The following is a 26,922-nucleotide window of genomic DNA, read 5'->3' on the forward strand; positions in this document are numbered from 1 at the left end:
ATCTATAGAACCAGAGTTTATCTTAGTTGATTTATATAACTACCTTTAAGAGGTGACACCCGACAGTTCTGAATTCAAATTTCAGTATTTACAACCTTCTATCTCAAATTACAGCCTCCTTTGTACAAAAAAAAAAAAAGAAAAAACCATAATTTGGCATAAGTTTGTGCACAAGTGTATTTGTTGTACATAATCACTTTTGTCCAAGTGTTTGAGAGAACCTACCAAACAAGAAAGTATTTGAGAGAAAAAAGCCAATGAAATTACAAAATTAATTTTGTTAGGATTGAATATAACATTTACAGAATTACAGGCTCTGATGTTTTTAATATACAAATAAATTCTTTCTCCAATGAGGCCTCTTGCAACTTTGCAATTTTAGAGCTATTGACAGCTTTGGATTTTCAAAATTTTCAGCTCCTTGCCTGGTTTAAGAAAATGGCCAATACCTCAAAGTCCAAAAATGGATACTTCTGCCTCTCCCCATAATAGACTCATGGTTTTCATCGTTTGCCTTCATTCAATCAATTGAACTCTCTTCATTAGCTCAAGCACGTGGGGGCTTGAGCTGCCTCATGCTAAGCATCTAAACATCTGGGAATCAGTCCAGAATTTTCTCACCAGTTGAAAAAAGGCTCCAGACCACAGTTCCAACCAAGTGTAGCCCTACTGAAACCTTGAAGACATCATCCCAAGAGCCTGAGAATGGTCAATATAAAGAAAAATGCCCAGGTACCAGCAAATGAGAATATTCAAATATTAAAATTATGGGGGGATAAGGGCAATGAAGTCACAAGATTTCATGGGAAATATTAAATCTACATAAATTGTTACAGGCAATCAGACACGGAACAGGATTCCAGGGTCACAATATATGAAGGTTTTAGCTGGAGGTGCCCTGATCAGAAAATCCAACCAAACCCACTGCTTTTTGGCAAAGACAATTTTATTTGATCACTCGGTTTCTGAGGGTAAAGAACTAAATACAGCATGATATGTGAGATGCAGAAAAGACTTGATCAACTTAACCAAGCATGAGGGCATGAGGGCACAGGTATTGTGTAGGAGCAACTTTACCCAGTTATTGTCAGATGTCATCAGCAGGTAAATTTCCAGAAGCCAAATGTGAGTTAAAATCTTTTTCAGCAAATTCTATGCCATATAGTTCATGATTCAGTTCAATTGGGCACATTTCTCTAGTTCATATAAATCAGGAATTAAATTTGATTTTCAATCAAGGAGTGACTTCTTAACATGTTGCAGGATGTAACGAGTTGCCGCAGTTCCACATGCCCCTGCCAGTACTCCAGAAGTGTTTGATAAACCAAGTAATAATCTTGTTGATAAGGTTTACATGTGAGTAAAAAATTTTACATCACTAAAAAATCTGAACAAGATGCCCTATATATATATATATATATATATATATATATATATATATATATATATATAGGACTTAAGAACCCAATAGCTTAAACTTTTGGGTTCAAGTGGTGTCCAACATGTATGTATGGACTTTCTGGTGTATTCCATAGACTCTTTGGCTTATCTCTCCAACAATTGGTATCAGAGTTAAAGGTTACATGTTTGAGTCCTAGTGGTATTACTAAGAAATCTGAATGAGATATCTTATTAGACTTTTTTGATGTGCTCCCATAGGCTCCAAATATGGCTTATCTCTCCATCAAATCCCTACAAAGAGTAAAGAGAAAATAGAAAGAACCATCACTTCTCCCAAACAAAGTTAAGAGGAACGCAATGTTAGCAGTTCAACATAACCCACTCAAGGTTAAGAGGAAAGCAATGTTAGCAGTCCAACATAACCCACTCATGTGGCTGTGTTTTGAGTTTAAAATGCCATTAAAACAACAAAAACTGGTGGTTAGATGAAGCTTATTTGGAATAACAAAATTTGTCACCAGCAATGGCTGTAAGCTTCCTTCTCTATGGAAGTATGATCTTCGACAACAAACCTAGGACATCAACAACACTAAGGAACTAAAATTTACAGAATATCGAGGGGCACTATCTTGATGGTTTGAGTACAGGCCAGATTGTGAAAATGCATCAGTTCGCTATTCTAAAGAACCAAATTGAAATTCGCTTAGTCAATTGCATATAGTTGATTAAAAAATTTTGTTTCAATTCTGAAGGGATAGGACAGAGAAGAATTTTACAAAAGATGCCACTTTGACTTAATATTTAGAAACTACCTAAAATTATAGTAGGCATAAAGCTATTGACGCCAATCAAAACTCAGTAACAGAGAACAAATTGGAGTAAGAGACCTGATCAATCCCATCAAATGGAAAACGGTGGTAGAGCGACTAAACTACCAATGCTTAAGTGGAAATTTGAGGAAAAAAGAAGGGAGATAATTGAAACAAAAGCAATATTAATTCTATATTTAGAAGATCTGAAAGAGGCAAACCTGACTGCATGCCATACACAAAACAGTCATGGCAGGAGGCTGAGCTGAGTTAAGAAGAAAGTAGGGCCGAAAAATCCAATTGATTGCATGATCTGTAATACATGGTAAGACATTCAATAAACTTAAATAGACAGTTTAATTTAGAAAATTCAACTTAACATTATTGCATAGAGAACTGGGCAGAGGTTGATGAAAGACTTGAGCACATGGGAGAGAGAATTGAATTTGTAACAGAACCGATGTCACTAGTGCATTCAAATAAAAGAAAATTTTTGGTCATGTGCATCACTCTTGATAACCGTTAATATGACTCTTAAGGAAAGCATATTTAGAGAAAATTGCATAGTCAAAGAACAATGAAACTTCAAAACAGGCATCACCAGCATTTGTATGAGTAAAAGGAAAACAAAGAATACCTTGCAAACAGTGGTCAAGATAAACCTTTGCTCACAACTGTATTTGCAATCCACCCTACAAGATTTGCAGAAAATGCCATTGTAAGCCAAGGTAAAACACATAAGAGCTCAGATTCTGTAAGATTGAACTTAAGGACCTACGGATACGTATAAGAAAATAATTTCTTCAGAAACCATGATGGCAAGGAGACACATTTCTTCTCTAGCAACTGTTAGAAGAAGCATCATAATCCTAATGAGTGATTCAAGTTTAAAAAGTGGATACAGAAAAAAAAAAAATCTCGAATAAGGTCGACAACAAGCCACAATGTATTTCCCAATATGAAATATTAGCATTGGGTACCAAATTAAAGGGACAGTGCGAGACACTCCAATTCCATAATTTACCATGAACTCAATATCTAGTTTTCTATTGACTCTTCCACATTTAGGATGCTTAGTAAGCAATTTGATTGGTAATTAGCAAGAACAAGAGAGCAATGTGCATTGACTGGATGAAATGACTTACTTGATTATAGTATGCTGGCATCCGTGTTAAAAGAATACATGTTCCCCAATTGTGACAGAAATGAGAAGTTATTAGGGCCCATACAGGTGGTTTTGATAGGATTAACCTCCAAGGTATTGTTTTAACTGGCTCCTGGGAAATACTGTTGGTAACAATAAGCGTCTTCTCTTGGGGCCAAAGTTGAGGATCCTCAAAAGGCGAACTGTGAGCCTACAGAATAAAGAAGAAAAAATATGACATTTGGAAGATATTTTTGAATAAAACCAAACACTTCTACGAGAACCTTGTTGTTTGACAAACAACTGAAGCCTTCAACAGAACATAAAACTTAAGATCACGCAAAATATGCGAAGTACTTTGCTTCCATATAATACTAATTTATTTAAATTTTGAACAAATTTAGAATATCTGGAAAAAAAAAAAACATGTTAATTGATACCATGAATAATGGCAGTAGTTTACCTTATATATCAACAAAGCAAACCAGACTGTCCCTAGAGAACCGAAGGAGTTAAACACTGATGGCCATCCAAACTGATGTATCAAGACTGGTGAAAATGCCAGGCCAGTAACAGAGCCAAGATACATTCCACCATACAAAATGCTAATGATCTACTCCTTTCAGCAACAGGAATCAATTTGGACAGAATATTATTCATGGCAGGCATAGCAACACCCTGACCTTGGCCTTATACAGTACAAAAACTTATAGATTTCTAAGATAAAATTTCAAACAATTCTTCCATCTATACAATAAAAGTGGATTAATCAATTGTTTATAGAATACTAGTAATAAAAGAGCCAACCTCTCCAATTCCCATGAAAGCACGAACAAGAAGTAAAAATGGTAACCAATTTTAGCAGCCATGGGATTAAGAGCTGAAGCAATGGACCACAAAATTACCCCAAATCCTAACACCGGCTTGCCACCTACAGTGTCAGCCCATATGCCACCAGCAATTTGTCACTAACAGCAACTTAATTAGCAAGAAAACCCACAAAAATTTATACTTTAGATTAATAGAAACCAATATTTTATCTCATTACATTATTAAAAATGGGGAAGAAAAAATAAAGAATTTTTTACCTGAGTGAGGACATAACCCCAGAAAAAAAGATGACTGTATTAAACCAACAGTTGCTGGGTTCCAATTGAATTCAGCTGACATGGGAAGTATAGCAATGCTCATATTCACCTGCCAATCAAAATCTGTTCAAATTTTGATAATTTAAAGAATACAAAATTTTAGCTGAATTATCAATGTAAAACTGATGGTCATTTTCAAAGCTGTTTAAGAAAAAGGAGCTTTCTTCAAGAAGCAGACGCAAAGAAAAATTTCTTAAAGGAAGGCTTACTCTGTCCATATTAGACAGCTAAAAGGCCGAAAAACTAACGATAACCCAACGTTTGGGGAACTGTTCCCACCAAGGAACCGAAATATCCAAATCCTCCTCACCGGAAACGACATCGTCTAACTAATGCATCTTCGAACTTAAAAGATTCTCTTATCGACTCGGGAATTTCTCTGACGTCTGCATACACTTTCCCGCTTTTTCTTCCTCTTCTCTCGCTGGAGTTAACACGGACCATGGGGGAATCGACCCGGAACCGGAAGAGGGATCGGGTGGGCTTATTCCCGGTGTAGATACTGTCGGGTGGGGATTTGAGGTAATTTGCAGAGAAGAGCAGAGCTCTGAAGCTCATAGCAACCTTTCAGTTTCATCACTTAACAACGAAAGAGAGGGAGGAGGAACAAAGAGTTTTTTAAACCGTTTTTGCCGAAAGAAAATAGGAGGGATATTTATGGGAATTGGTCGGAGATTTGACACGCGTACATGATTGGATTAACAGAAAACGAATTTGGGATTCCATTTTTTTTTTTTCTGTTTTTTTCTCTTGATTGGGCTTGTCAAAGTTCAATGATCGGAGGTCCGTAAGGAATCGAAACTCTTGGTTTGTCGGAGTAAAAATCTGTTTCAGATTATGAAACTCAGATCCAATAGGTTTTGCCATTTTGGGCTACCTTTGGTGTCCTCTACCCTACTTTTCCTTTTATTTGTTTCATTTGTAGTAGTTGATAAGACCACGTAAGACAAAATTTTTTTAAAAAAATTGGTATTTAAAAGTTTGGGTAAGAAGCAGGGATGGATCTAAGGCAGTGGGGGCAGTTGCCTCCCTTCGTATCCTATTATCTCTTAAAAATTATTGCAAAAATCTTTAAAATTTTAATTTTTTAATAATTTGTTCCCATTAAAAATGAAAAAAAATAAAATATATGACACTTTTATAATTGTTTAAAAGAACAAAGCTATAATTGCTATATAAATTACTTATTTTACAAAAATAATAGATCATATGCATAAATATAAATAAAACAAACATTTACAAATAATTATTTATTCAAGGACCATAATTTCATTTAAAAACCAATAAAAGTAAAATAAAAAGTGATTTTCTTTCTACTCTATCTATAATTTTTTTTCCTTTGACCAAACTCGTAAAAATTATAGTAGATAGAAAATAGAAGTAGAGAAATAATAAGAAAACAAAGAAAAGTTCATAAACCAAAGAAACAAATTAAGGAGAGAACATTTTTATCTTCCATCATTATATTTAAGTAATTTCTTTTTTTTTCTTTGTATTTATTATCATTTGTTTCTATGATAGAATATTTGTTTATTATTTAAATTTTTTATATTGTAAAATAATTTGATTTAGGGCTTAATTTATGATTTATTTTTATTTATATTTATATTATAAGTGGATTAAGATCAAAAAAAATTGTGCTTTCTTAAATTGATCAATGAAATAATTTAATTTTTAAGAAATTATTTTTTATATATAAAATTATATTATTTAATTAAAATTCAAAATACATAATAAAATATGCTTGTTGATTTTCTTTGCATAATTACATTTCAATATCTAATATAAACTATAACATTATCTTCTTATTTCTTATAAATTATATAAACTAAATTAGCTAATTTAATTAGTTGTGGAGAAATATCTTATTAAAAGAAAGGCAATTTTGAATGAATCATTTGAAATCAATAATAGTGACACATAACATTTTATAAAACAAGTTCATTTTTAATTAGATTTAGATATTTTTCATCGAATCCAAAATTATAAAAAAAGATTTTAGACTATCATCCCAATTAAAGAGATAATATTTGAAAAGTTTATTTTCGCACTAAGAAACCTATAAAAGATAATTATAATATGTTATCTTTGTGTATAAACAAAATAATTTTTTATGCATTTGAGTTAATTTATATTCATATGTTTTTATATTTAATATTATCTATATTAGTTGACTCCACTAAACATAAATCTTAAATACGTCCTTAGTGATAAGTACGAATATAAATGATATATTAATATTGATAAGTTATTTGGGTTCGATTCAAATAAAATTTGAATAAGTTTGAACTCGAGTAACTCGACTTATCAATCGAGTAAAATTCGAGTATTTTTATACCCTACTTAAGTAGCTTACAAGTTTAATTGAGTTTTTATATTTTAATATATTTTAATTATTTTAATTAATAAAATATTTTGAACTCAAGTTCGAGTAGAAATAATTAAAGTTTTATCGAATATAAAAATTAAACTTATTTTTACATGTTAATCGAGCATAATCAAATAAGTTTGAATAGTTTTATTTATTGGTAGTTTAGAATGTGGTACAACCCATATTGAGTAGAAAGATTATTTATATATGGTTTAAATGAAATTACTTATATTATTTAAGTAATTGAGTTAAGTGTTGGAGTGAGCCAAGTCATTTGGGCTTGCTAGGAGTTTTCTTAGTGGGTTAGACAATTTTTAAAAGTCAAAGATGGGCACTTGGGCTTGTTTGGCAAATAGATTTAATTTTTAAATTTTTATTATTTTTTTATTTTTGAAATTAATGAACTTGTTGCAATGGTGACTGACATGCAAATTGGAATAATCACCGAAGTTCATATGGCTATTACAAATAAGTCATTTGATTGGTGACTAGATTCTGGTGCAACAATTCATGTTTGCAATAACAAAAAGCAGTTCAAGACTTATGAAGAATGCAAGAGATAAGAAAACATCCTTATGAAAAATCATATTCCTGCCAAAGTGATTAGAAAAGGAACGGTTGAATTGAAATTCACCTCAGGACAGAAACTAACTTTAATTAATGCTTTTCATGTTTCTGATATTAGAAAGAACCTTGTATCTGTAAATCTGTTATGTAAGAAAGGTTTTAAGATTATACTAGAGTCTGATAAAGTTATAATCTCCAAAAATAATGTATTCATTGGAAAATGATATTCCAATGATGGTATGTTTAAACTAAGCATTGATGAAATAAATAATGTTTCTAATTATATTGTTGAGCATTCTTCTTCTTTATGGCATGCTAGATTAGGACATTTAAATTATCATTATATGAATCATATGACGAAGCATGATTATATAACATACCAGAAAAATCATTACATTAAATGTGAAATTTGTGTCAAAGCAAAAATGACTAAGAAACATTTTTCTAAAGCTGAAAGAAATACAAAATTATTAGAACTTATACATTCTAATATTTGTGAGTTAAATGGTTTATTAACAATGGGAGAAAAAAGGTATTTTATAACATTTATAGATAATAGTTCTCGTTATACTTTTGTATATCTAATGAGAATAAAAGATGAAGTATTTGATAAATTCAAAGAATATAAATCAATTGTTGAAAATCAAAAAGATAAGAAAATCAAAATTCTTCAAACAGAAAGGGGTGACGAATATTTTCCAGATTTATTTTCTCTTTTTTGTGAAGATAATGAAATTATTCATTAAAACACAGCCCTTTATGCACCCCAACAAAATAGTTTAGCCGAAAGAAAAAATAGAACCTTAGTTGATATGGTAAATAATATGTTGTTAAATGCTAATTTACCTCTGAATCTTTGGGGAGAGACACTTTTAACAACATGCCACATGCATAATAGAATTCTTTCAAAGAAATTCTTAAAGACACCATATGAACTTTAGAATTATGACAAAAAACTAAATTTAGATTATTTTAAAGTGTGGGGGTGCATTGCCTTTTATAAAATAGCTCATCCTTATAAATCAAAATTATGACCTAGAGGTATTAAAAGTATTTTTGTTGGTTATGCGCAGAATTCAAAAGCATATAGACTTCTTGATTTAAATACTAATGTTATTGTTAAATCTATTCATGTAAAATTTTTTAAAAATAAGTTTATATGTGATACCAAAATTGATATGGAGAAATAAATTGAAATGATTCCTACAAATGGAAATAAAAGAAAATAAAGTAGTAATTCTATTGAAATTATAAGGAGCAAAAGAGTTAGAAAAAAGAATCTTTTACCTTCTGATTTTGTTTCTCTAGATTTTATAGTATTCATAGTATAAGGAAATAGAACCAAAGTGTTTATGAAAACATTAATTCTACTAAATATAGTGAAGATCCTAAAACATTTAATGAAGCTATGATTTCAAGAGATGTTGCTTTTTAGAAAGAAGCTATTAATGATGAAATGGACTCAATCATGTGCAATAATACATGGATCTTGGTAGATTTGCCTCCAAGTTCTAAACCTATAAGATGTAAATGAGTGTTTAGAAAGAAATAAAATACATATGGTTTTATACAAACATTTAAAGCAAGATTAGTTGCAAAAGGTTTTAAACAAAAAGAAAGCATAGATTATTTTGATACATATGCTCCAGTAGCTAGAATAACATCCATTAGAGTTCTTATAGCTTTGGCTTCCATTTATTAACTATAGGTGCACCAAATGGATGTTAAGACAACCTTTTTAAATGGTGACTTAAAGGAAGAAGTATACATGAAACAACCATAAGGTTTTATTCTTTCAGGTAATGAGAATAAAGTTTGTAAATTAATTAAGTCACTTTATAGGCTAAAGCAAGCTCCTAAACAATGGCATGAAAAGTTTGATTCAATCATAGTAGCCAATGGTTTTAAACATAATGGAGTAGATAAGTGTATTTACTCAAAATTTACTAAAGAATATGGATTATAATATGTCTTTATGTGGATGATATGCTAATTTTTAGTACCAATATGATTGGCATAAATGAAACCAAAAGGTATATGATTTTATAATTTCAAAATGAAATATTTAAATGAAGTTGATACCATTTTGGAAATTAAAGTTAAGAGATATAATAAGAGTTTCGTTCTTAATCAAAGTTATTATATTGAAAAACTGCTTAATAAGTTTAAGTATTTCAATATAAAAGAAACCAATGCTCCATATGATACAAGTATAAAATTAATAGATAATTAAGGTTATATAATTATACAACTTGAATATGCTAGTGCTATTGGAAGTATTATGTATGTTATGCATTGTACTAGGCCAGATATAGTTTTTGCTATTTACAAGTTATCAAGATATACAAGTAAGCCTAGTATAAGTCATTAGAAAGCCATAAGAAGAGTTCTAGGTTATCTTAAAAGAACTAAAGATTTTGGCTTATTTAATTCTGGAGATCCAGTTTTTTTGGAAGGATATTCAGATGCAAGTTGGATCACTAGTATAAGTAACAATAAATCCACTTCAAGATGGATGTTTACCTTTGGAGGTGATGCAATTAGTTGGGCATCCAAGAAACAAACTTGTATTTCACATTCAACTATAGAATCTGAATTTATAACTTTAGCTGCAGCAGGCAAGGAAGCAGAATGACTAAGAAATTTATTAATGGATATAGAGTTGTGGTCACAACCAATGACAGCCATTTCTTTGTACTGTGATAGTGAAGATACTATGTCTAGAGCTTATAGTGAAATTTATAATGAAAAATCTAGACATATTAGTCTAAGACATGACTATATCAGAGAATTGATAAAAAATGGGGTAATTACCATCATGTATGTTAAATCTACTAACAATTTAGCAGATCCTCTTACCAAGACGCTACCTAGAAATTTGGTAAGAAGCACTACAAGTGGAATTCCTTTTAGACACCAATAATGTGAACCTAACTTTGAATTAATAACCCCTAATTACAAAATTTAATAGGTAACAACAAGTTATTGTTATGTGTCTGCAAACACTAGTTAACTCATTCTAAATATTTGGAATACTAGTGTAAGCCATTGCGTAAATGGAAGATGAGATTGAACTCTTAATAGAGTTTATAATTAAATGTTTATGGCAATGGAGACATAAATAAGAAACTTGACCTATATAACATAGAAATGGTGCCGCTTCAACAAAAAAATTGAAAACTTTCTTGTAAATGTTTATGAATAAGGATAAGTACATGGCCATAATAGTACTAAAGCGATTATAAACCTCTGACAGAATATTAAATAAATATTATGTGTGTTATAGCTTTAATTTTAACAGTAAGAGTTAAGGTTTAATTTGCGGATACCATCAATTTTGTTAGAATTTTAAGGTATATACACTATTTGAAGGTTTAAATCGAAAGATACCTTCTTGTATTCATAATATTTATTTGTGTGAAAGGTTACAGATTAAGCACCAATATTTCAAACTAATGAGGGATTGTTGGTAGTTTATAATATAGTGCATCTCACATTGAGTAGAAAGATCACTTATATATGGTTTAAATGAAATTACTTATATTATTTAAGTAATTGAGCTAAGTGTTGGAATGGATCAAGTCATTTGAGCTTGTTAGGAGTTTTCTTAATGGGTTAGACAATTTTAAAAGTCAAAGAAAGGCACTTAGGCACTTGGGCTTATTTGGCAAATAGATTTAATTTGTAAATCTTTATTATTTTTATTTTTTATTTTTAAAATATTACTGATTCTGAATAAATATATTTGAACAGTGAAAAACATGACTGTTTAAACATTGTTTATTTAAACAATAAAATATAACTGTATAAAATATCATGACTTTTTGTATTGGCTTGATTAATGACTGTTCATTTATTATAAATAGATCTTTCTGTCTGACCAATTTCACTACTTCTGATTTAAAGAGTTTTAAGGCTTTGTTGTATCCTATATACGTAATTACTTTTAAGATAGTGTTATTCATGCCTCAAAGCTATATTTTCTTCTTTCTTACTATTTTTGTTTTTCTTAAATTTACTACCATTTCTATATCGAATCGAGCTCAAATTAAAAAAAAAAAAAATTTGGATCAAATTTAAACAAATTTTCAAGTCTCAAATTTGAAATCAAATTCAAACTTAAGTTTAATATTGTATCATCCTAAATTCAATCAATTATATCCCTAATGAGGAAAAACAATTCCACTTATACCATATCAAGGTCAAAATAAATCATATATGTCAACAGAAACTTATATTAACTTTACGAATTGTTGATATGAAAATCAAAGTTAAGTCTGACAAATTTAAAAAAAAAAAATTATTCAATACATCTTGAGTGAAGTTTTGAACTTAATAATCCTATTAGAGGATTATCACATATTTCACTAAAGGATATGTAAAAAGCTAATAAACAATGGAACGTATAGTAATATTTTATTTGTTTAAAAATATCACGATGATGTATAAAATAATAATCCAAACTTTAAATATTTTTACTTATTAAATTAAAGAAATTAAATAGATATAAATGGCATTATTTTAAGATTTAAGAATAAAAAATATAAAGATGACAATAAACAAAAAGTTTAATTTGCATTACACAAAAAGGAGAAGATAATATTTAAAAGTAGTGCCAAGCGTGCAGCATAATGAGTTAAAAGAGGCAAAAACTTATATTCATGTACAGAACGATGGGTGTCGACTTATAATATATATATAAAAAATTATTAATATATTTATTTTTTTTATTGACGAAAAGGGTATTCATGAATACATTTTTTTAAAAGTTGTTTTTCAATTTTTAAGGAAATTTATAAAAAATTTTAAAAATGTCAAAAGAAAATTTTTTTTATTTTTTTATTTTTAAAATGTCCATGAAATCTTTTTACAAAAAATGAATCTGCCAATGGTTGATTAGCCGTTCTGAACATCACAATTATGCAAGCTTTGGACATTACTTTATAGATTCTTCCTCCTTTATGGTTCCTCTATAAAATAAAATTAAGAAAAAAAACCTCTTTTATGTAACCCACGACCTACACTAACTCTTTTAACTACAAAAAGAAAAGGATACAACAGGCATTCCCTTACTTTTATTTTTTTTATTTTTTTATTAAACTATTTATAGAATGGGATATAAGTTTTTTCTAATTGTACAGTTAATTTACTTATAAATTATAATTACATTATTCTATTCATTGTAATTTTAAAGATTGCGGTTAATCCTAACAGTGATTCATTTCAATATTTTTTATTTTTTCGTTAATTATAAATTATGGATTATTAATTTATATATTTTAAACAAAAATTTTAAATTTTATAAACAGAATTATATATCTATTAAAAAAAAGAACTATTTAAATATTGTTGGAATAGTAAATTTTCATTTAAATGATTAATAAAAAAAATTAATTTTAAAACGATGTAATGATGTGTTGAAAATACTTTCGATCAACCATGCAAATGAAAAATAAATTAATAAAATAATGTCGGCAGCCTTCTTACGTTCCAAAAGAGCATAAATAAATAAATTTATTTATTTATATGAAAGCAAAGTTCAAAAGAAATGATGTTCCAACGTTAAAAGAAACCCGATCAGCAGCTTCTTTACACTTCCACAAAACGAGGCCTCGTTTTATTAGTCAAAGTCAATACCCTCATTGACTTACTTTCGCATTGAAAGTATAACAATGCTTTAGCTCTTTTTCTTTTCATTTTATACTGAACACTTAAAAGCAAAGATAGTAGTACATCATTTCACTGAAATTTCATAAACATTTTGGTCAGACTTTGATTCATATAGTATATTTTTGGCTGCTCCATTAAAACTTTATTAAGACTAACTTGTTTAATTAATTACAACCCAAATTTTAATTTCAATTTTTACAATAAATATAAAATTTAAATATTAATATTAATATTAATATTTTATTTTTTATTTATGACTCTCTTCATATCAAACAGTTTTAAAATGTAATAAAAAAAAGATACCTTACAACAAGAGAAAAATTCCTATAAGCAAATTCAACATCTCTATTCCAAATTCCCCAATCACAATACTCAATCAATTTCAAATTTTTTATAAAAATACTTTAATTAATTTACCTAACCTTTTTTCTTTTACTTATTTTTCTTGACTAGGTTCATTCAACTACATAATAAAAAAGAAAGATAAGGAAATTTTTTTTAATTAAATAATTAAATTAGATAATAAAATATATATTTTTTATAATTTAGCTATTAAATTAAATTATTTTTCTTCTATTTCTTTTCTCTCCTATCAAACGTAGCCTATAAAACAAATGGGTTGGGTCAAGGGTTTTAATAAAAAAAAAATGAACGTGAAACACGGGACACGGGGGATCATCAGGAATTTTTTATCGTCCAAAGGGAAGACACCATATGGACCCACCTTGGCAGCAAGATTGTAGTCTGGGGGAAATCATGTGGCCCACATCATGATCATCATCACCACCATGATCAATAAATAATAATATATTGCTTTCAGGTTTCCAATTTATCATGAGATGAAACAAAATAACAGAAAACAAAATATATAGACAAACTTTGTAATTAAAATTAAACTCAATTTGACTTAGTACTTAAGTACTATGATTTGAATGTATATAATTAGTAAAATATGAGGTAAGTCCAAATAATTCAAGAGTAACCAGTTAATTAATTACTTGTCTTCACAATTTTGTCGTTTGAAAAAAAAAAACAAACATAAATAAGGAAAAAATTACCCTTACTTTTAAAGCCTGTTATCTAATATTTGGTTATAAGATGTAAGATCTTTTTTCCTTAAAAAAATTGACTGATTTTAAGATGGTTTCATTTATAAAGATTTGATTTAGTTATCACGTGAAATATGGGTTACCAAAGTTGAGTCAAGTCCTGAAATTTATTTATCTATCCAATTGGGTTACTTTTATAAAGATTAAAACGTTTTGAGATTCTTTTTGTGGGCTTTTCTATTATGGGGATTGAAGAGATTTGTCCTTGCAATGTAAAAACAAAACAAATCAAATCCCAATTGCCATTGGCTATCTCTATTGAAAACTGGCTTCACCTTAATGTCGTAAAGAACTTTGAAGGATAAAGAGGAGGAATTAGACAAAATCATGTGTTAAAGTTGTTCAAAACATGTTTAAAGTAAACATGAAGGGGTATTTTTTGGTTCAAAAAAAATTTTTTTTTTTCATTAGATATTGTAGGCAGATAATTTAAAATATTTTTTATTTTTGAATCGACTTGATATGTATAATATTATTTCAATTCGATCTCATCATCAATTTATCTTATAGACATTTTATTTTTTGCTTATAAATAAATTAAATTATATAAATATTATCTATCTAATTTAACCTTTTTTTTTCTCCTTCCAATTCGTCTTATTTTGATATTTAATTTGAACGTTATAATATAAATATAAAGAATACCCCATACATTTACTCTTGACCATTCTCTTTTTTTTTTTTTTTTTTTATGATTTTAGGATTCTAACCTCACTTGATACTAACAAAAAAAATTATGCTGAATCAGGCAAAAGTTAAAAACTCTGGAGAATTGACATTTTCTTCTACCTGCAATGCATGTTGAGTATTAATTTATTAATGAAACAAGACAGGAAAAACTTGCAACTCAAGCCCCCAATCAAATAATTTTGTAAATAAGTCGAAAACAGTATAAAAATGGTCGGCCACTTGAAATTGGGGGAACATGCACGTGTGCAACCACGTCCTTCTCATCACTAAAAATTCAATAATTTTTTACATGAAATTACAATAAAATTTTCATATTTTCCTGTTAATTTCTCTGCTGTCATGGTTGTGATTTTAGAAGGTTGACAATTTTAGATTATAATTGGTTGATTTAAGGTATTTTAAATTTTAAATTGCTTTGAAATTGTTGTTTATGCTAATAACAATTCATTTATGCCTGAGGTCAATCTGCTAGTGGCTTATAGTCGCTTGCATGACTGAATAATGTAAGCTTAATGTCTAAATCAATTTAGCTGAAACAGTCAATTAGGAATTATTAGCTTAGGGCTTTTAATAAAATTTAGTGGAAAAGATAGGTTAATTTAAGACATTTTTTTTTTTTTTTATAAAAGAGAAGGTATTTTTCGGTATAAGAATGTACGTAAATATTAAAATTTATAAATGTCATATAAATTGGATACTTAATATAATATCAAAATTAAATTTTTTTTAATTATTTTAAAATCTGTCACGTGATAAATTTCTTTCATTTTTATTTATATGTGATGGGATCTCTTAAAATGGATTATTCTATATTTAATTTTCAATAATTTTATATTTAAATTAAATCCCTTCACTTATCGTCAATTGACTTTAAATTAAATACTTAACAAAAATAATTACATGATCGTCAAATTACTGTTGCATAAAACATAAAAAGAAATATATAGAATTTATTAGGGCTTTTGAGTTCTTAATTAAAGAAAATGAAAGGAAAGGTGATAAAGAAATAAATGGCATTTGCAGTTAAAGAAGGCACTTATAATCTCACTTCAAAAATGGAAATCATGTAAGAGTAATTTCTCACCTCAAGAACGAAAAAAATAAATTACTGTTTATAGGAATATCAGATCATCAATCATCTTAATTGCAAAGATAGAGAGAGATGCCAATATTGTGCCATGAAGTTGCGTTACACCTACTCCTACAACTTTATTCTTCCATGCCCCCACTCTTCCGCCATCATCTTCTCCTTTACGTTCTTCATTTCCTTTCCCTTTTCCTTTCTTCTTTTATTATTCCCTCTAACTCCTCTCTTTTCCTCTTTCTTAGCAACGTAATTGACTGCTTGATGGCCTGAAGCTAGAACCAGAAGCAAGCTCAACCTGGAAAGCATTTTATGAAGCTCCCTCTCTCTCTGTCTATCAATGGCAAAAACCAATGTTGGGTCATTCTTCAACAAGTTCCTTTCTCTTTTCATCCTTCTTCTCCACCTTGGTTGCTTCATTTTCACCGCCAAAGTCCATCAAAAACCAGCCAAGAAACGCAAACCCTCACGTCTTTCTGCTTCCTCTGATCCTTATTCTCACAAACCCCACAAAGTTCTTTCCTCAACCTGGTCTTATCTCAAACGCATCTTTTCTTCCTATAAAGCCAACTGCAAAAACACCATCCAAACACACCCTACAACAACAGCAGCGACGCTAGTGTTAGCCTCTGCAAGAAACTCCCAACAATCCCTTATCTCCATGAATATCCCACCTGGAACTCTTTTATCAGACAGCCCACCTCCACGTCATCAAAAACAATCCGATTCTTGTCCAGAATCCGACATCTCAACCGACAACCCGTTCTTCCCTCTACGTAACGCTATCTTCCCATGCACAGCTTGCGGTGAGATTTTCCCAAAACCGCATTTTCTTGAACAACACCAAGCAACCAAACACGCCGTATCCGAACTCATTGATGGCGATTCCGGGAAGAATATAGTTGGGATCATATTCAAAACAGGTTGGACCGACAGAGTTAAGAACCCTGAAATCCACCGTATTTTGAAGATCCATAACAGCACAAAGATTCTGGAAAGGTTCGAAGAATACAGAGAGCTTGTCAAAGCGAAAGCTGCAAGAAACGGTGCCGCAGGGAAAAGAGACGAGAGATGCATAGCTGATGGGAACGAGCTCTTGAGATTTTATTGTTCAACTTTCATGTGTGATTTGGGACTCAACGGGATTTCCAGCATTTGCAATCAACAATATTGTAGCATTTGTGGGATAATTAAGTCTGGCTTTTCACCCAAGATGGATGGAATCTCCACGCTATCTACGAGCTGGAGAGCACACCTGGCGATCCCTGAGTATGTAGAGGAAGAGTTCAAGTTCATGAACGTGAAACGGGCCATGCTTGTCTGCAGGGTCGTGGCGGGTCGGGTCGGATCAGAAGGGGAAGAAATAAACAAGGAGGATGGTGGATTTGATTCGGTGATAGTGAAGGGAGAAGGGAGTGGAGTACATAAGAAGGTTGACGAGGAAGAGCTGTTGGTTTTCAATCCAAGGGCTGTGCTGCCCTGCTTTGTGATTGTGTACACTGTTTGAGTGTGAGATTGAATGTATGTAATCTTTAATTTTCTGCTCTTTTTTCCTAACCTTATCCCTTTTTACTTTTTAATCTTATTTAATCACTTGGGATACTGGAAATTTTGTGAGATGTGTTGGTGATGATGATGGTTTATGGTGTTCTTCTGACAGGTCTTTACCTCTCTGCCTGTGACAAAAAAAAAGGGTTACAGCTAAAATTATCCATATTTCAATGGAGAGTGCTGTGATGGTATGATAGGAACATCTGTCTGCGTTAATTAGGATAACATGTGTATTAGAGAATGTGATGTGTAAATCTTCTGTTTGGATCAAATTAGTAGGTTTTTTGGCTGTATCTTTCTGTATATATATAAGACAGTTTTGTATGGTACGTGGTAGATCTAATTTCAATTTATCAACTATTTTTTTTTTTCTGTTTGATATAATTTGAGAGAATGGAGAATTTCTATCTGATAGAAACTTGCTAATATAAATGTACTTATGCTTCTGATCTTTTGTAACCTTACATGGTTCATGCAGGGGAAAATTCTTAATTTCCAAGTGTAATTCCTTTCATTTATTTAGTTTGGATGAAAAGACAGTCATTTTAATTTGATTTGAGATGAATCTTATATATATTATATATAATTGAACTTGAAATTTTCTTATACTTGATCTTAAAACACCAGCAACACTAGCTGAGTTGAGATTTGATGTATTTGAGATTAACATGGAGTTCAAATGGACTATTGGAATCTTCATTACTAAAATGGATTATGTTTAGTACCAAACCTCAAAAACTTCATAAACTTGTTTCATTCCACAAAACCCAAATTCCCATTACCTTTATGACCAAGTTAAACCGGTGTAATTCTTTTTTTCCAGTCCTTTCAGTCACCATGAAATCTGATGATCAAATGTTTAGGTGCTCATTCACTCGATCCATTGATTTCTGACGACCAAAAAATTATGTGGGGTAGTAGTTGAAAGACAAGACGACGATGCCTTGGCAGAAACAGCTGCGGTCGTAGCTAAATGTCAGTACCTGTTTTTCTATCTTCTTGGAGACGTTAGTAAGGAAATGGCCCATGGTACCTGGCTACTTGCATTCTGTGTTCTTGCTCTTGGTCCTACAATCATGGCAGTACTGTTCTATATAAAAAGGAAACACTAATCAGTTCATCTGGACACCATCAAAGTTTTCTAGAGAAGTTTGCCGCCTGATAAGTAACTGAATTGGAACTGGAAAGTTGGAAAAAGATGCCAATCTCAGTTAAGTTGCAAGATCGCTTTTCCAACTTTTAACCAAGTAAATCTTCATAGTAGCTATTGCCTATTTCATTCCTGTTTCATTCCTGCCTTTTAGATCCAGCTTGGAGCCCCTAAATTGGTTTTTTTGGGGCCTTTCTGAGCTCAATGCTCCCATAACTGTACTTAATTTTGGGCCTTTGGGGCATCATTGAACACACGAGCTTCTGTTCAACTGATTGTTATTGGGCTTGAAATTGGAGAATCCAGGAATCCGACCCACCTCCATTGCCGTGCCAAAACCAAAGGCATTGAGCTCCGAATATAGGAAGCATGTTTTTTTTTTTTTTTTTTTTTTTTTTTCAGACCTTTGTATATTTTTATGATAACCAACTATCAAGCAACATATATATAATGTTTTACAGCTTACTTTACTGCGTATCATGGACAAAGCTAAGCAGACAACAAACTCAGGATCGCTTAATGAAGTGTCCATGGTTTTGCTGAATAATTTGTTGTCTCTACTCTTCGCCATCTTCTTGATTTTCGTTTTGAATGAACAGGAATATGTAATAAATGTTTAAGTGAACATCTTAAAAGGTTTAAATTTGTTAGTCATACAAGTTTTTCATCATCTCAACCAGGTGAACAATTGAAGTTTAGTTCAAATTATTTGAAGTTTGACTACGTTCTGTCTTAGCCATCGATCTCTAAATGCACATGAAATATATGATTTATAAGATTTCAATTCATTTGGAAAAGAGAAAAGATTCACAAAATCAATTACAGACCAATTGTCATTCTAAATTTCAATAAATTCTTACAAATTGCATAAAAAAAAGTGGTCAACCCCATGCATGTGACAAAATTATCAATTAGATTCATATATATATATATATATATTTACTATTCAACACTAAAGATTCAATCCAATCACTGCTTCTTTTTCTATTTCCTTGGGGTTTGGTAAAATTAATTGATGAAATAAGTATAGAAAATGAAGAGGGAAAGATAAGGTTGGCTGGAAGGGAAAGGGGTAGTATTAATTAAAGGAGAGATACGAGGAGAAGGAGCTTAAACATCATTATCCCTTCACGTGAAAAACCTGTCAGTTTCTGCTTGGCCAAACTCAATCCCTAGAAGATTTGAGAGAATTAGGAAAAGAAGTAATGGAAGGAGCTCCATAATGAACATGGCCTCTTACTTATGGTTTTGCAAAAGGACAAGAAGAACATTACAGCCCCCAACATTTGCGTGCATGGCTAATTGGCCATAATCTTTGTCAATCATCTCAGTTGATTTTGGTCAGCTACTTGATCAACCTTTTACTTAATAAAAAATACGAAAAGTGTTGTCTTGGATTGGAGAAACTTTCAAAATTTTTAGAGAATTCATTTTGGTTATCTGCTTGACAAAATAAAAAAAACTTGATAGGCAATAATCAATGGCTGCACAAATAGTTTAAGAGTTCATTTAGTAATGTGATTGGAATGAACTCCTAACTAATCATTATACGATTCACAGATTGTGTCACAGTTATGTTTTATGATTAGATTCATTTTGATGCGGTAACCGAAATCTCTCTCCCTGTCAAATAGACCCTAAATATATAATAGGCTATTCCTAACGTTTGCTATAAAAGCAGCTTGACACTTGTGCTTAAAAGAAAAACTACAATTCAACTTTCTTAATTAATCATCTTTTATGGTTGGTAAAGACAAAATTGATCAATCCATGATTTTTACTACAATCTTCAAAACATTTTTACCAATTACCAGCATATTCTAATGTTATAACTTAGTTCTACTTCATAATTGTAACAAGCTTTCGATCAGAAGGAGAAAATTAAAGAAAGAAAACCACTAGAGTATAGATGGGAGAACTCCAAAAAAGCTATTTTTATTCTGAAATATAGTGATGGTATTTGATGAATATTGTAGAAGAATGAAAACAAAGATAGGATGAGAGTGGACAAATGCTCCTGGCTACAACAGATCAGGTGGCAAACACGGCTCTAAACTTTGATCTGTGGGTCATGCGGTGACTTCCACATCGATGTAACTCAAATCCCATGATGCTGGTGTGCAGTGCAGAACTCTGATTTTCTCAAAATTGTCTAAAATTTTGTGCTATGAATTATAGCAAGCTCTCAATATGAAATAGCAGTTAATTCAGTCAGTTAGAGTGCGACTAGGGGCTAAGCAAGATTGTTGCAGATCAAATAAGGAGTTGGGTTGAAGCATGGAAACTAAATGTTGAAATAGGCTGTTGTCAACTATGATGTAGTTGAATTGTTTGTTTTGTAACAGAATTCTGTTACTTTGGGTAAATAAAATTGTTAATGCATAGGCGAAGATAAAAAATGTCTATCATGTGATAAATTTGAAAAAAAAAAAAAAAAAAATCTTGTTTCTGAAATCAAAAAAAAAAAAATCTTGTTTCTGAAATCATGTTAAATATTTAATTTAAAATCAATTAATTGTAAACGAAAATGCTTGATCTGAATACAAAATTACAGGAAATTTGATATTAATTAAATAGAAAATAATACTACTTAAACAAAAATCACGATTTATCCAAAAAAAAATTTGGAAACTTTTTTTTCTTCTATCTCATGCAAACTTGATCGGCTAACCAAGAAATTATTCTTGGCCGGTAGCCATATATGCATGGTCGGTCAGGTGGCCAAATCCTGTTCATCTTGTGCTTGGCTTGAACGAGGTTTTTCCTTAACTAAGATAGATTTAAATCTTAATTCTTAAAATAGAGTATGTTTAAATTTTATTTTTAAATAAAGGTATTTTAGTCTAATTGAATTCCACGTCAGATTTATACTTCCATGTCAACATCTCCTAAGACATAAATATTTGTTATTTTGCTTCCTTAATTCTCAACCAAGTAACAACAAAACCTATAAAAAGGAAATTCACTTGGAGAGTGTGGCAATCCAAAGAAGAGTGCAGCAATTCGAGCAAGACAACCGACAGCACGATGAGTCTTAAGAAGTAAAACCCAAGTCACTTGCTTGGCATTCTTCCCTCTGCTATTTTCTACAGGCCTGATTGCAGCATTTGGGCCACCAATTTCCACAGTATATATCTTGACAATATTCTTTTGGCGGAGGAGAACCCTGATTGGTGTTCTACTCCTCTCTTTCACATCACTTGGCCACATGTCTCGAGGAAGAAGCTGTAAAAGTGGAGGTAGAGGTGCAGATGCATGGTGGTCGCCTTTCATACCCTTTCCTTTCATTGAAAAAGTTGCCCCTTTCACAATTGTTAGAAATAGTGAGGCACAGTTCCATTGGTTATGGCCAATTAAAAAACTTAAAGCTTTTTTTTTTTTTTATCTGTGATCTAAGAGAGTCATGTTTATATAAAGTCTTAAACAATTAAAAAGGACCGTGAAATAGAAAAATAGAAGGTGGTGGAGCTGAAATCAAGGAAAAATATAGAGGAAAAAAAAAATAAAAGAATTGATTGAACGGAAGTCGATTCATTATCCGAAAAAAAAATATTGATTGAATAGAAATCGATTCGTTATTCGATTGAATTGAAATTTTATCAAATTTATAATTCAGAGTTTTGCATTCTAAAAAGTGAATATTAGATTTGAAGCACTTTAAGAACAAATCAAATGTGTATTTATTAAGTTATTTATTCAATGAGATTTCTCTAATTATCTCTTCAGTTATTGATTAATTCTAATTTTAACTAAAAAAAAACTTTATATATCTATTATTTAATACTAAAAATTTTTTTAGTAGTCTATGATTTTTTTTATACTGTAAAATTTTTCATGTAAATTTTATACCATGGTAGCCTCCACGAGGACTTCATCAGAAAAAAACTCTTCAATTTTCGTTAGGTAAATTTTTTTTTCCTTATTTTTTTGCTTTTAGATCTAAATTCCTTCTTCTCTCTCAATTTGAAGTTGGAAACTTTTTCTTTAAATTTTGAAAAATCTGAGATGATGATGGAGCTGATGAGATGCAGCACGTTTTTTCCTTCTTAGATGAGATTGCAAGATAGAAGATAGAGATTATTTATGCGTACAGGAAAGAAGATATTGATATGGACTATAACCCTGACATGGAATTTAATTAAATCAAAATATCTTTGTTTAGGAATAAAGTTTAAAAATACCCCATTTTAAGAATTAAGATTTTCAATTACCTTCCTTAAAAGAAAAAAACTCTAGCTTGAACCTTGCTAACCTTTCCTGCAGCAGATGATGCACTAAATGAGTAGACACTTAGATCTGATTTCAACAGTAACCCCTTTTAATTTCTAATCAAACTTTTCAAGGACCCTTTACAAAATAACCACATGCAAAAGTCTGAGATATTAGAGTTGGTTTCAAAGAAAAAACATCGAGTTCGAACTCAATCTAATAAAAAAATCTCTAATCGGACAAGGAATGTTATTCTGCAATTATTCCCTTTCACCAGCAATGAAATAACTCCTCCTTTACTGCAAAAAAAAAAAACCAAAATATTTAATTAATTAATCTCGCAAAATATGTACAGATTGTATTCCATAATAAGGATTTTAAAGTGGAAAGCATGCAAAATGAAAGGAGATGACCGAAAGCAAGTACGATGGAAAGGTGTAATTTGAGAATAATTACTATTTATTTGTTATAGCAGCTCCAAAGAGGCATGTGTTTCTACGGCATATTGATATTTGCAGATCGAATCCTAACTTTTGAAGCATAAAAAAATAAAACATAAATAAAAAATTAAAATGGTTCTTATATTCACAAAAAGAAATAATTACAAATCGTCATGTGGTTTGGTGTAAACCAAGAAAAAAGGCTAAAATAAGCTTAACAAAGCTTCATTCCTCCCCCAACGATCCCATTCCTTCATGTCCGAAGTCCAGAAAAACCAATGTACCCATGTGGTCCGCGTAGATCTCAAGAGCCAGCGTGCCTGTGCTCCTGCAGAGGAAAGTCCGCACAGTGCTAAACAAGTTAATTTCCCATTGTCGCCACCTTCCATGCACTTCCCCAAATTCCTCACGTGAACAAAATTCTGGAAGAGAAGGGGAAAAAACCAGAAGATTGGGGCGGTGGACATATGATTTTGCTCTTGTGGGTTATGTTTCTGATGTTTATTTCTTTGTTTTTTTAAAGGGTTTAAGCTTCTTGGCTAGTCTCTGGAGAGCCAAGAGGGAAACAAGTGTCTTCTCCACCAGTATTCCATAGAAAATGGGCATAATTTGCCGCGTAATAAGAGTTACTAGGATCTGCTGAAATTGCTTCCAGGAAAGTTTCCTCCGCAGCCCACAAATCATTCTTCACTCTCCATAAAAAGCTGGCGTATTTACTGTATGCTTCCGCGTCCGCTGGTTCCACTTCTATTGCTTTCTTGAAGTACTTTTCCGCCCTGTTTTCAAAGAAACAAAAAAATAATAATGATAATAATACCCTAAGTCAAAACAGCTGTAATCTCCAGCATCTGGAGTCAAAAGTCAAATTTTCAACAACTTGTTCATATAGGTCTATGGCTCTAACGCATGCAGGGGTGATATTTTCCTGTTCACCGCGTGAAAGGTCACGTGCACAAAGGCGATAGATTGGGATTTTTCGTATTTGCAGTGAGAGGAAAAGCTTTGAATCTGTACCACACATTCACCTCTACCAGAGGCTCAAAGAAATTCCATCCCAAGGATGGGCAAAAAGACAAGGTTGATAACATTTTAAAGGGTCTAGAAATTATTTCTGCGCAGTCAGAAACAAAAAGCCAAGAAATAGATACTATTGTAATTCCAACTTCAGCTGAATCAGCTCAGTGCTTGACTGGGTATTTATTTTCACCTTGAATCTAGATACCAATTTGTTAAAACTAAAACCAACTTAAAATAGAGAAAAAGAATATGGAAATAAAGGAAATTGAACGAAAGATGGCAAAGATTTTGTACCTGTCACAATCATGTGCAACAAGGTAGAGAAACTGAGCATAATTGGCAAGAAGGAGAGGATTGTTAGGCTCTTGTGATAACCCTGTTTGGTAAAGAAGCTCAGTTCTGAAATAATCTTCATAATCACCATCAGATTCGATCTTTGCGGTCACAGGCGAAATAAATCTCTGAATTGTTTCATGATCGAGCATTTCATCTCTAATTAAAGCTTGCATTTTTGAAGCTTCATCAACAATTGAGTTCCAAAGACTGAGTTCTTCTTCTCCAGTTACTCGGCCTGATGTTGACTCTGTTTGAGCCTCCTGTGTTGTTCCCGGCGATGATAACTGGGAACCACCATCAGGAACAATGGTTCTGAATTGGTCTGCTTCATCAAACCATCCGTTACCGTCTGTCCCACTAGCAACCGGCCTGACTTTTCCACCACGGCCATTGTTTCCGCCAATCGAAGTAGTTTTTCCGCTCGATGACGACACTGAAAACGACTTTATTGACGAAGAATCAAATTTTGTATGCTTCGAATCTTGAACTTCAACCACAGAAACATAAGACCCAGGTGTCGGATTCGCTGCTGCGACTGCCAGAGCAGCGTTGCTTCCAATAGAATAAACCGAATAATTTGCCAACAGGATCATCACGTAAACCATCAGAGTCGGTGTATGAGAAAAAACCTGTTGAAACAACCAAACGAACGAAGCGTGCATCTCTTTTTGACCTCTAACAAGAATTCCTTGTAAATCTTCATAAAACAAAAGCTCTCGCATTTGCAAAGTGTAACTATGAAGCTCGCGAATTATAAAAACCATCGAAGAAAACGCCTTTTTCATTGAACAATAAGCCGATTCGCCTGCTTCTCGAAACCTTTCTTGCCATTGTAATTTCCTCTTTATAATTCGAAGCGAAAGCGGAAGATCAACGCAGTTGGCTTTACGTTCAATGCTTGAATGGCTTATTTCATCTCCTCTTTCTAACCATGACGGTTGTTCGTTGAATTTCAAAGATTCTGTTTCGGAATAGGAAACGGTTGCCGTTTCCCTTTCAGAATCTAAAGAATTCCCGTTACATTTGCTGTTTGTGTCATCATTGTCGTCTGATGATTGGAATCTGAGAGCTAAGTCTCGAATTTTTTTCGAAAATTCTTCATCGGAGAAAGCGTCTAAAGTAGCGTTGCAAGCTTTTCTTAAAGTTCTGGATCTTGGTTTGAGAAACTCGCAAGACCGGGACCGTCGTATATTGGTCGAGTGAGAACCAAACAGAGCCGACCGGTTCAGTCTTTGAACGGAATTCAAAATAAGAGCGTCTTCGCTACGGCAGCGTTTCCGTAGGGAAGGTGAAGAAATTGCTGAAGCTAAAGCTCCAGAGGAAGATGGAGGTTGAGGAAGAATTGGCTTTAACCATTGTAAATACGCCGTTGCTGCTACTTTCACTACCATTTGTTAAAGCTTGGTGGTGAAAGATTAAGGCTTTTCAAACGCGCTGCCAAACAGAACCTTAGCAAACTGAAATTCAAAACAAAAAATAATAAAATGAAATAATACTGAAAAAAAAAAAGAATTCCTCAAAAAAAATTAGAAACTAGGATCTATAAAAGCACATTTGTTACCATGAAAATCGGATCTCGAAACTCGAAAACCGATGCAATTCGAGATTCCTAAGAAAAAAATTAAACCATTTTTTTTGTAGATGAAGAAACTTACTTTATATTTTTTTGTTCGGACTTCGATGAAATTAACAATAAAAAAATTTCTTTTTTTTTGCCGGCCGATCAGAACCTCCGGCTACGTACGCCCAATATCGAAGCTTACAGAAAAAAAATATGAATAGCTTCAAGCGTTCCTTATTTATCCAACGAGCGGTTTGGCTCTTCCAAAAATGCACTGAAAAAGAAAGAAACGATAATATATATAATTTTAAAAAACAAAAAAAAAAAATCTAACAGGCTAAGCCGGTTAAAACAGCGTAAAGAATTCAACTGCGTTTGGAAAGAAAATTTCAAAGGGAGATCCGGTTACCGGTTTGTTATGTTCATGTTTGTTGAGATTTTATCCTTTTTCGGCTTTTTCAATTTTAATTTTTTCCATGTATTTACTATTTGGTGGATCCGGGTCAGAAGCCACCATGCAAGGGCCCAAATCAGGCCAATTCCAAATCGTTTTTTTTTTTTCTAATTTCACTTTTTCATTTCTACGCGGTTCGTTCCACGGACGAGGATAAAGGTGATGTGGCTGTTATTAAATCTGCCACGTGTCCATACTTGCACCGCCTTAT

General features: G+C 31.7%; 2 protein-coding genes and 1 pseudogene across 5 annotated transcripts; 1 reads left to right on the plus strand and 2 right to left on the minus strand.

The window, feature by feature from the left end:
• Positions 1-152: 152 nt before the first annotated feature.
• Positions 153-5,408, minus strand: LOC111304343 (sodium-dependent phosphate transport protein 1, chloroplastic-like; annotated as a pseudogene). The gene is made up of 7 exons (XR_016326992.1): positions 4,712-5,408; positions 4,443-4,551; positions 3,818-4,332; positions 3,356-3,565; positions 2,848-3,056; positions 2,432-2,523; positions 153-699 (listed from the first exon to the last, which is right to left on the minus strand). The product of XR_016326992.1 is annotated as a sodium-dependent phosphate transport protein 1, chloroplastic-like (transcript).
• Positions 5,409-16,005: 10,597 nt separating this feature from the next.
• On the plus strand, positions 16,006-17,912 carry LOC111303727 (uncharacterized). Of its 2 annotated transcripts, none has more exons than XM_022900138.2 (2): positions 16,006-17,514; positions 17,654-17,912. In XM_022900138.2, the coding sequence occupies exon 1, from the start codon at positions 16,334-16,336 to the stop codon at positions 17,498-17,500; it is 1,167 nt and encodes a 388-aa protein (XP_022755873.2). In that variant the 5' UTR covers positions 16,006-16,333; the 3' UTR covers positions 17,501-17,514; positions 17,654-17,912. The 2 variants fall into 2 exon arrangements, with proteins under 2 accessions (XP_022755873.2, XP_022755872.2); XM_022900137.2 differs by having other exon boundaries at positions 16,199-17,518; positions 17,654-17,873.
• A 5,551-nt stretch (positions 17,913-23,463) lies between these two features.
• On the minus strand, positions 23,464-26,530 carry LOC111303728 (uncharacterized). 2 transcript variants are annotated; one of them, XM_022900140.2, is made up of 3 exons: positions 26,352-26,530; positions 24,655-26,153; positions 23,464-24,119 (listed from the first exon to the last, which is right to left on the minus strand). In XM_022900140.2, the coding sequence occupies exons 2-3, from the start codon at positions 26,085-26,087 to the stop codon at positions 23,870-23,872; spliced, it is 1,683 nt and encodes a 560-aa protein (XP_022755875.2). In that variant the 5' UTR covers positions 26,088-26,153; positions 26,352-26,530; the 3' UTR covers positions 23,464-23,869. The 2 variants fall into 2 exon arrangements, with proteins under 2 accessions (XP_022755875.2, XP_022755874.2); XM_022900139.2 differs by having other exon boundaries at positions 24,655-26,530.
• Positions 26,531-26,922: the final 392 nt, after the last annotated feature.

The sequence above is a fragment of the Durio zibethinus genome, chromosome 13 (genome assembly GCF_047325235.1).
Source record: "Durio zibethinus cultivar Kanyao isolate XHJ-2024 chromosome 13, ASM4732523v1, whole genome shotgun sequence".
In the NCBI taxonomy this organism is placed as follows: domain Eukaryota; kingdom Viridiplantae; phylum Streptophyta; class Magnoliopsida; order Malvales; family Malvaceae; genus Durio; species Durio zibethinus.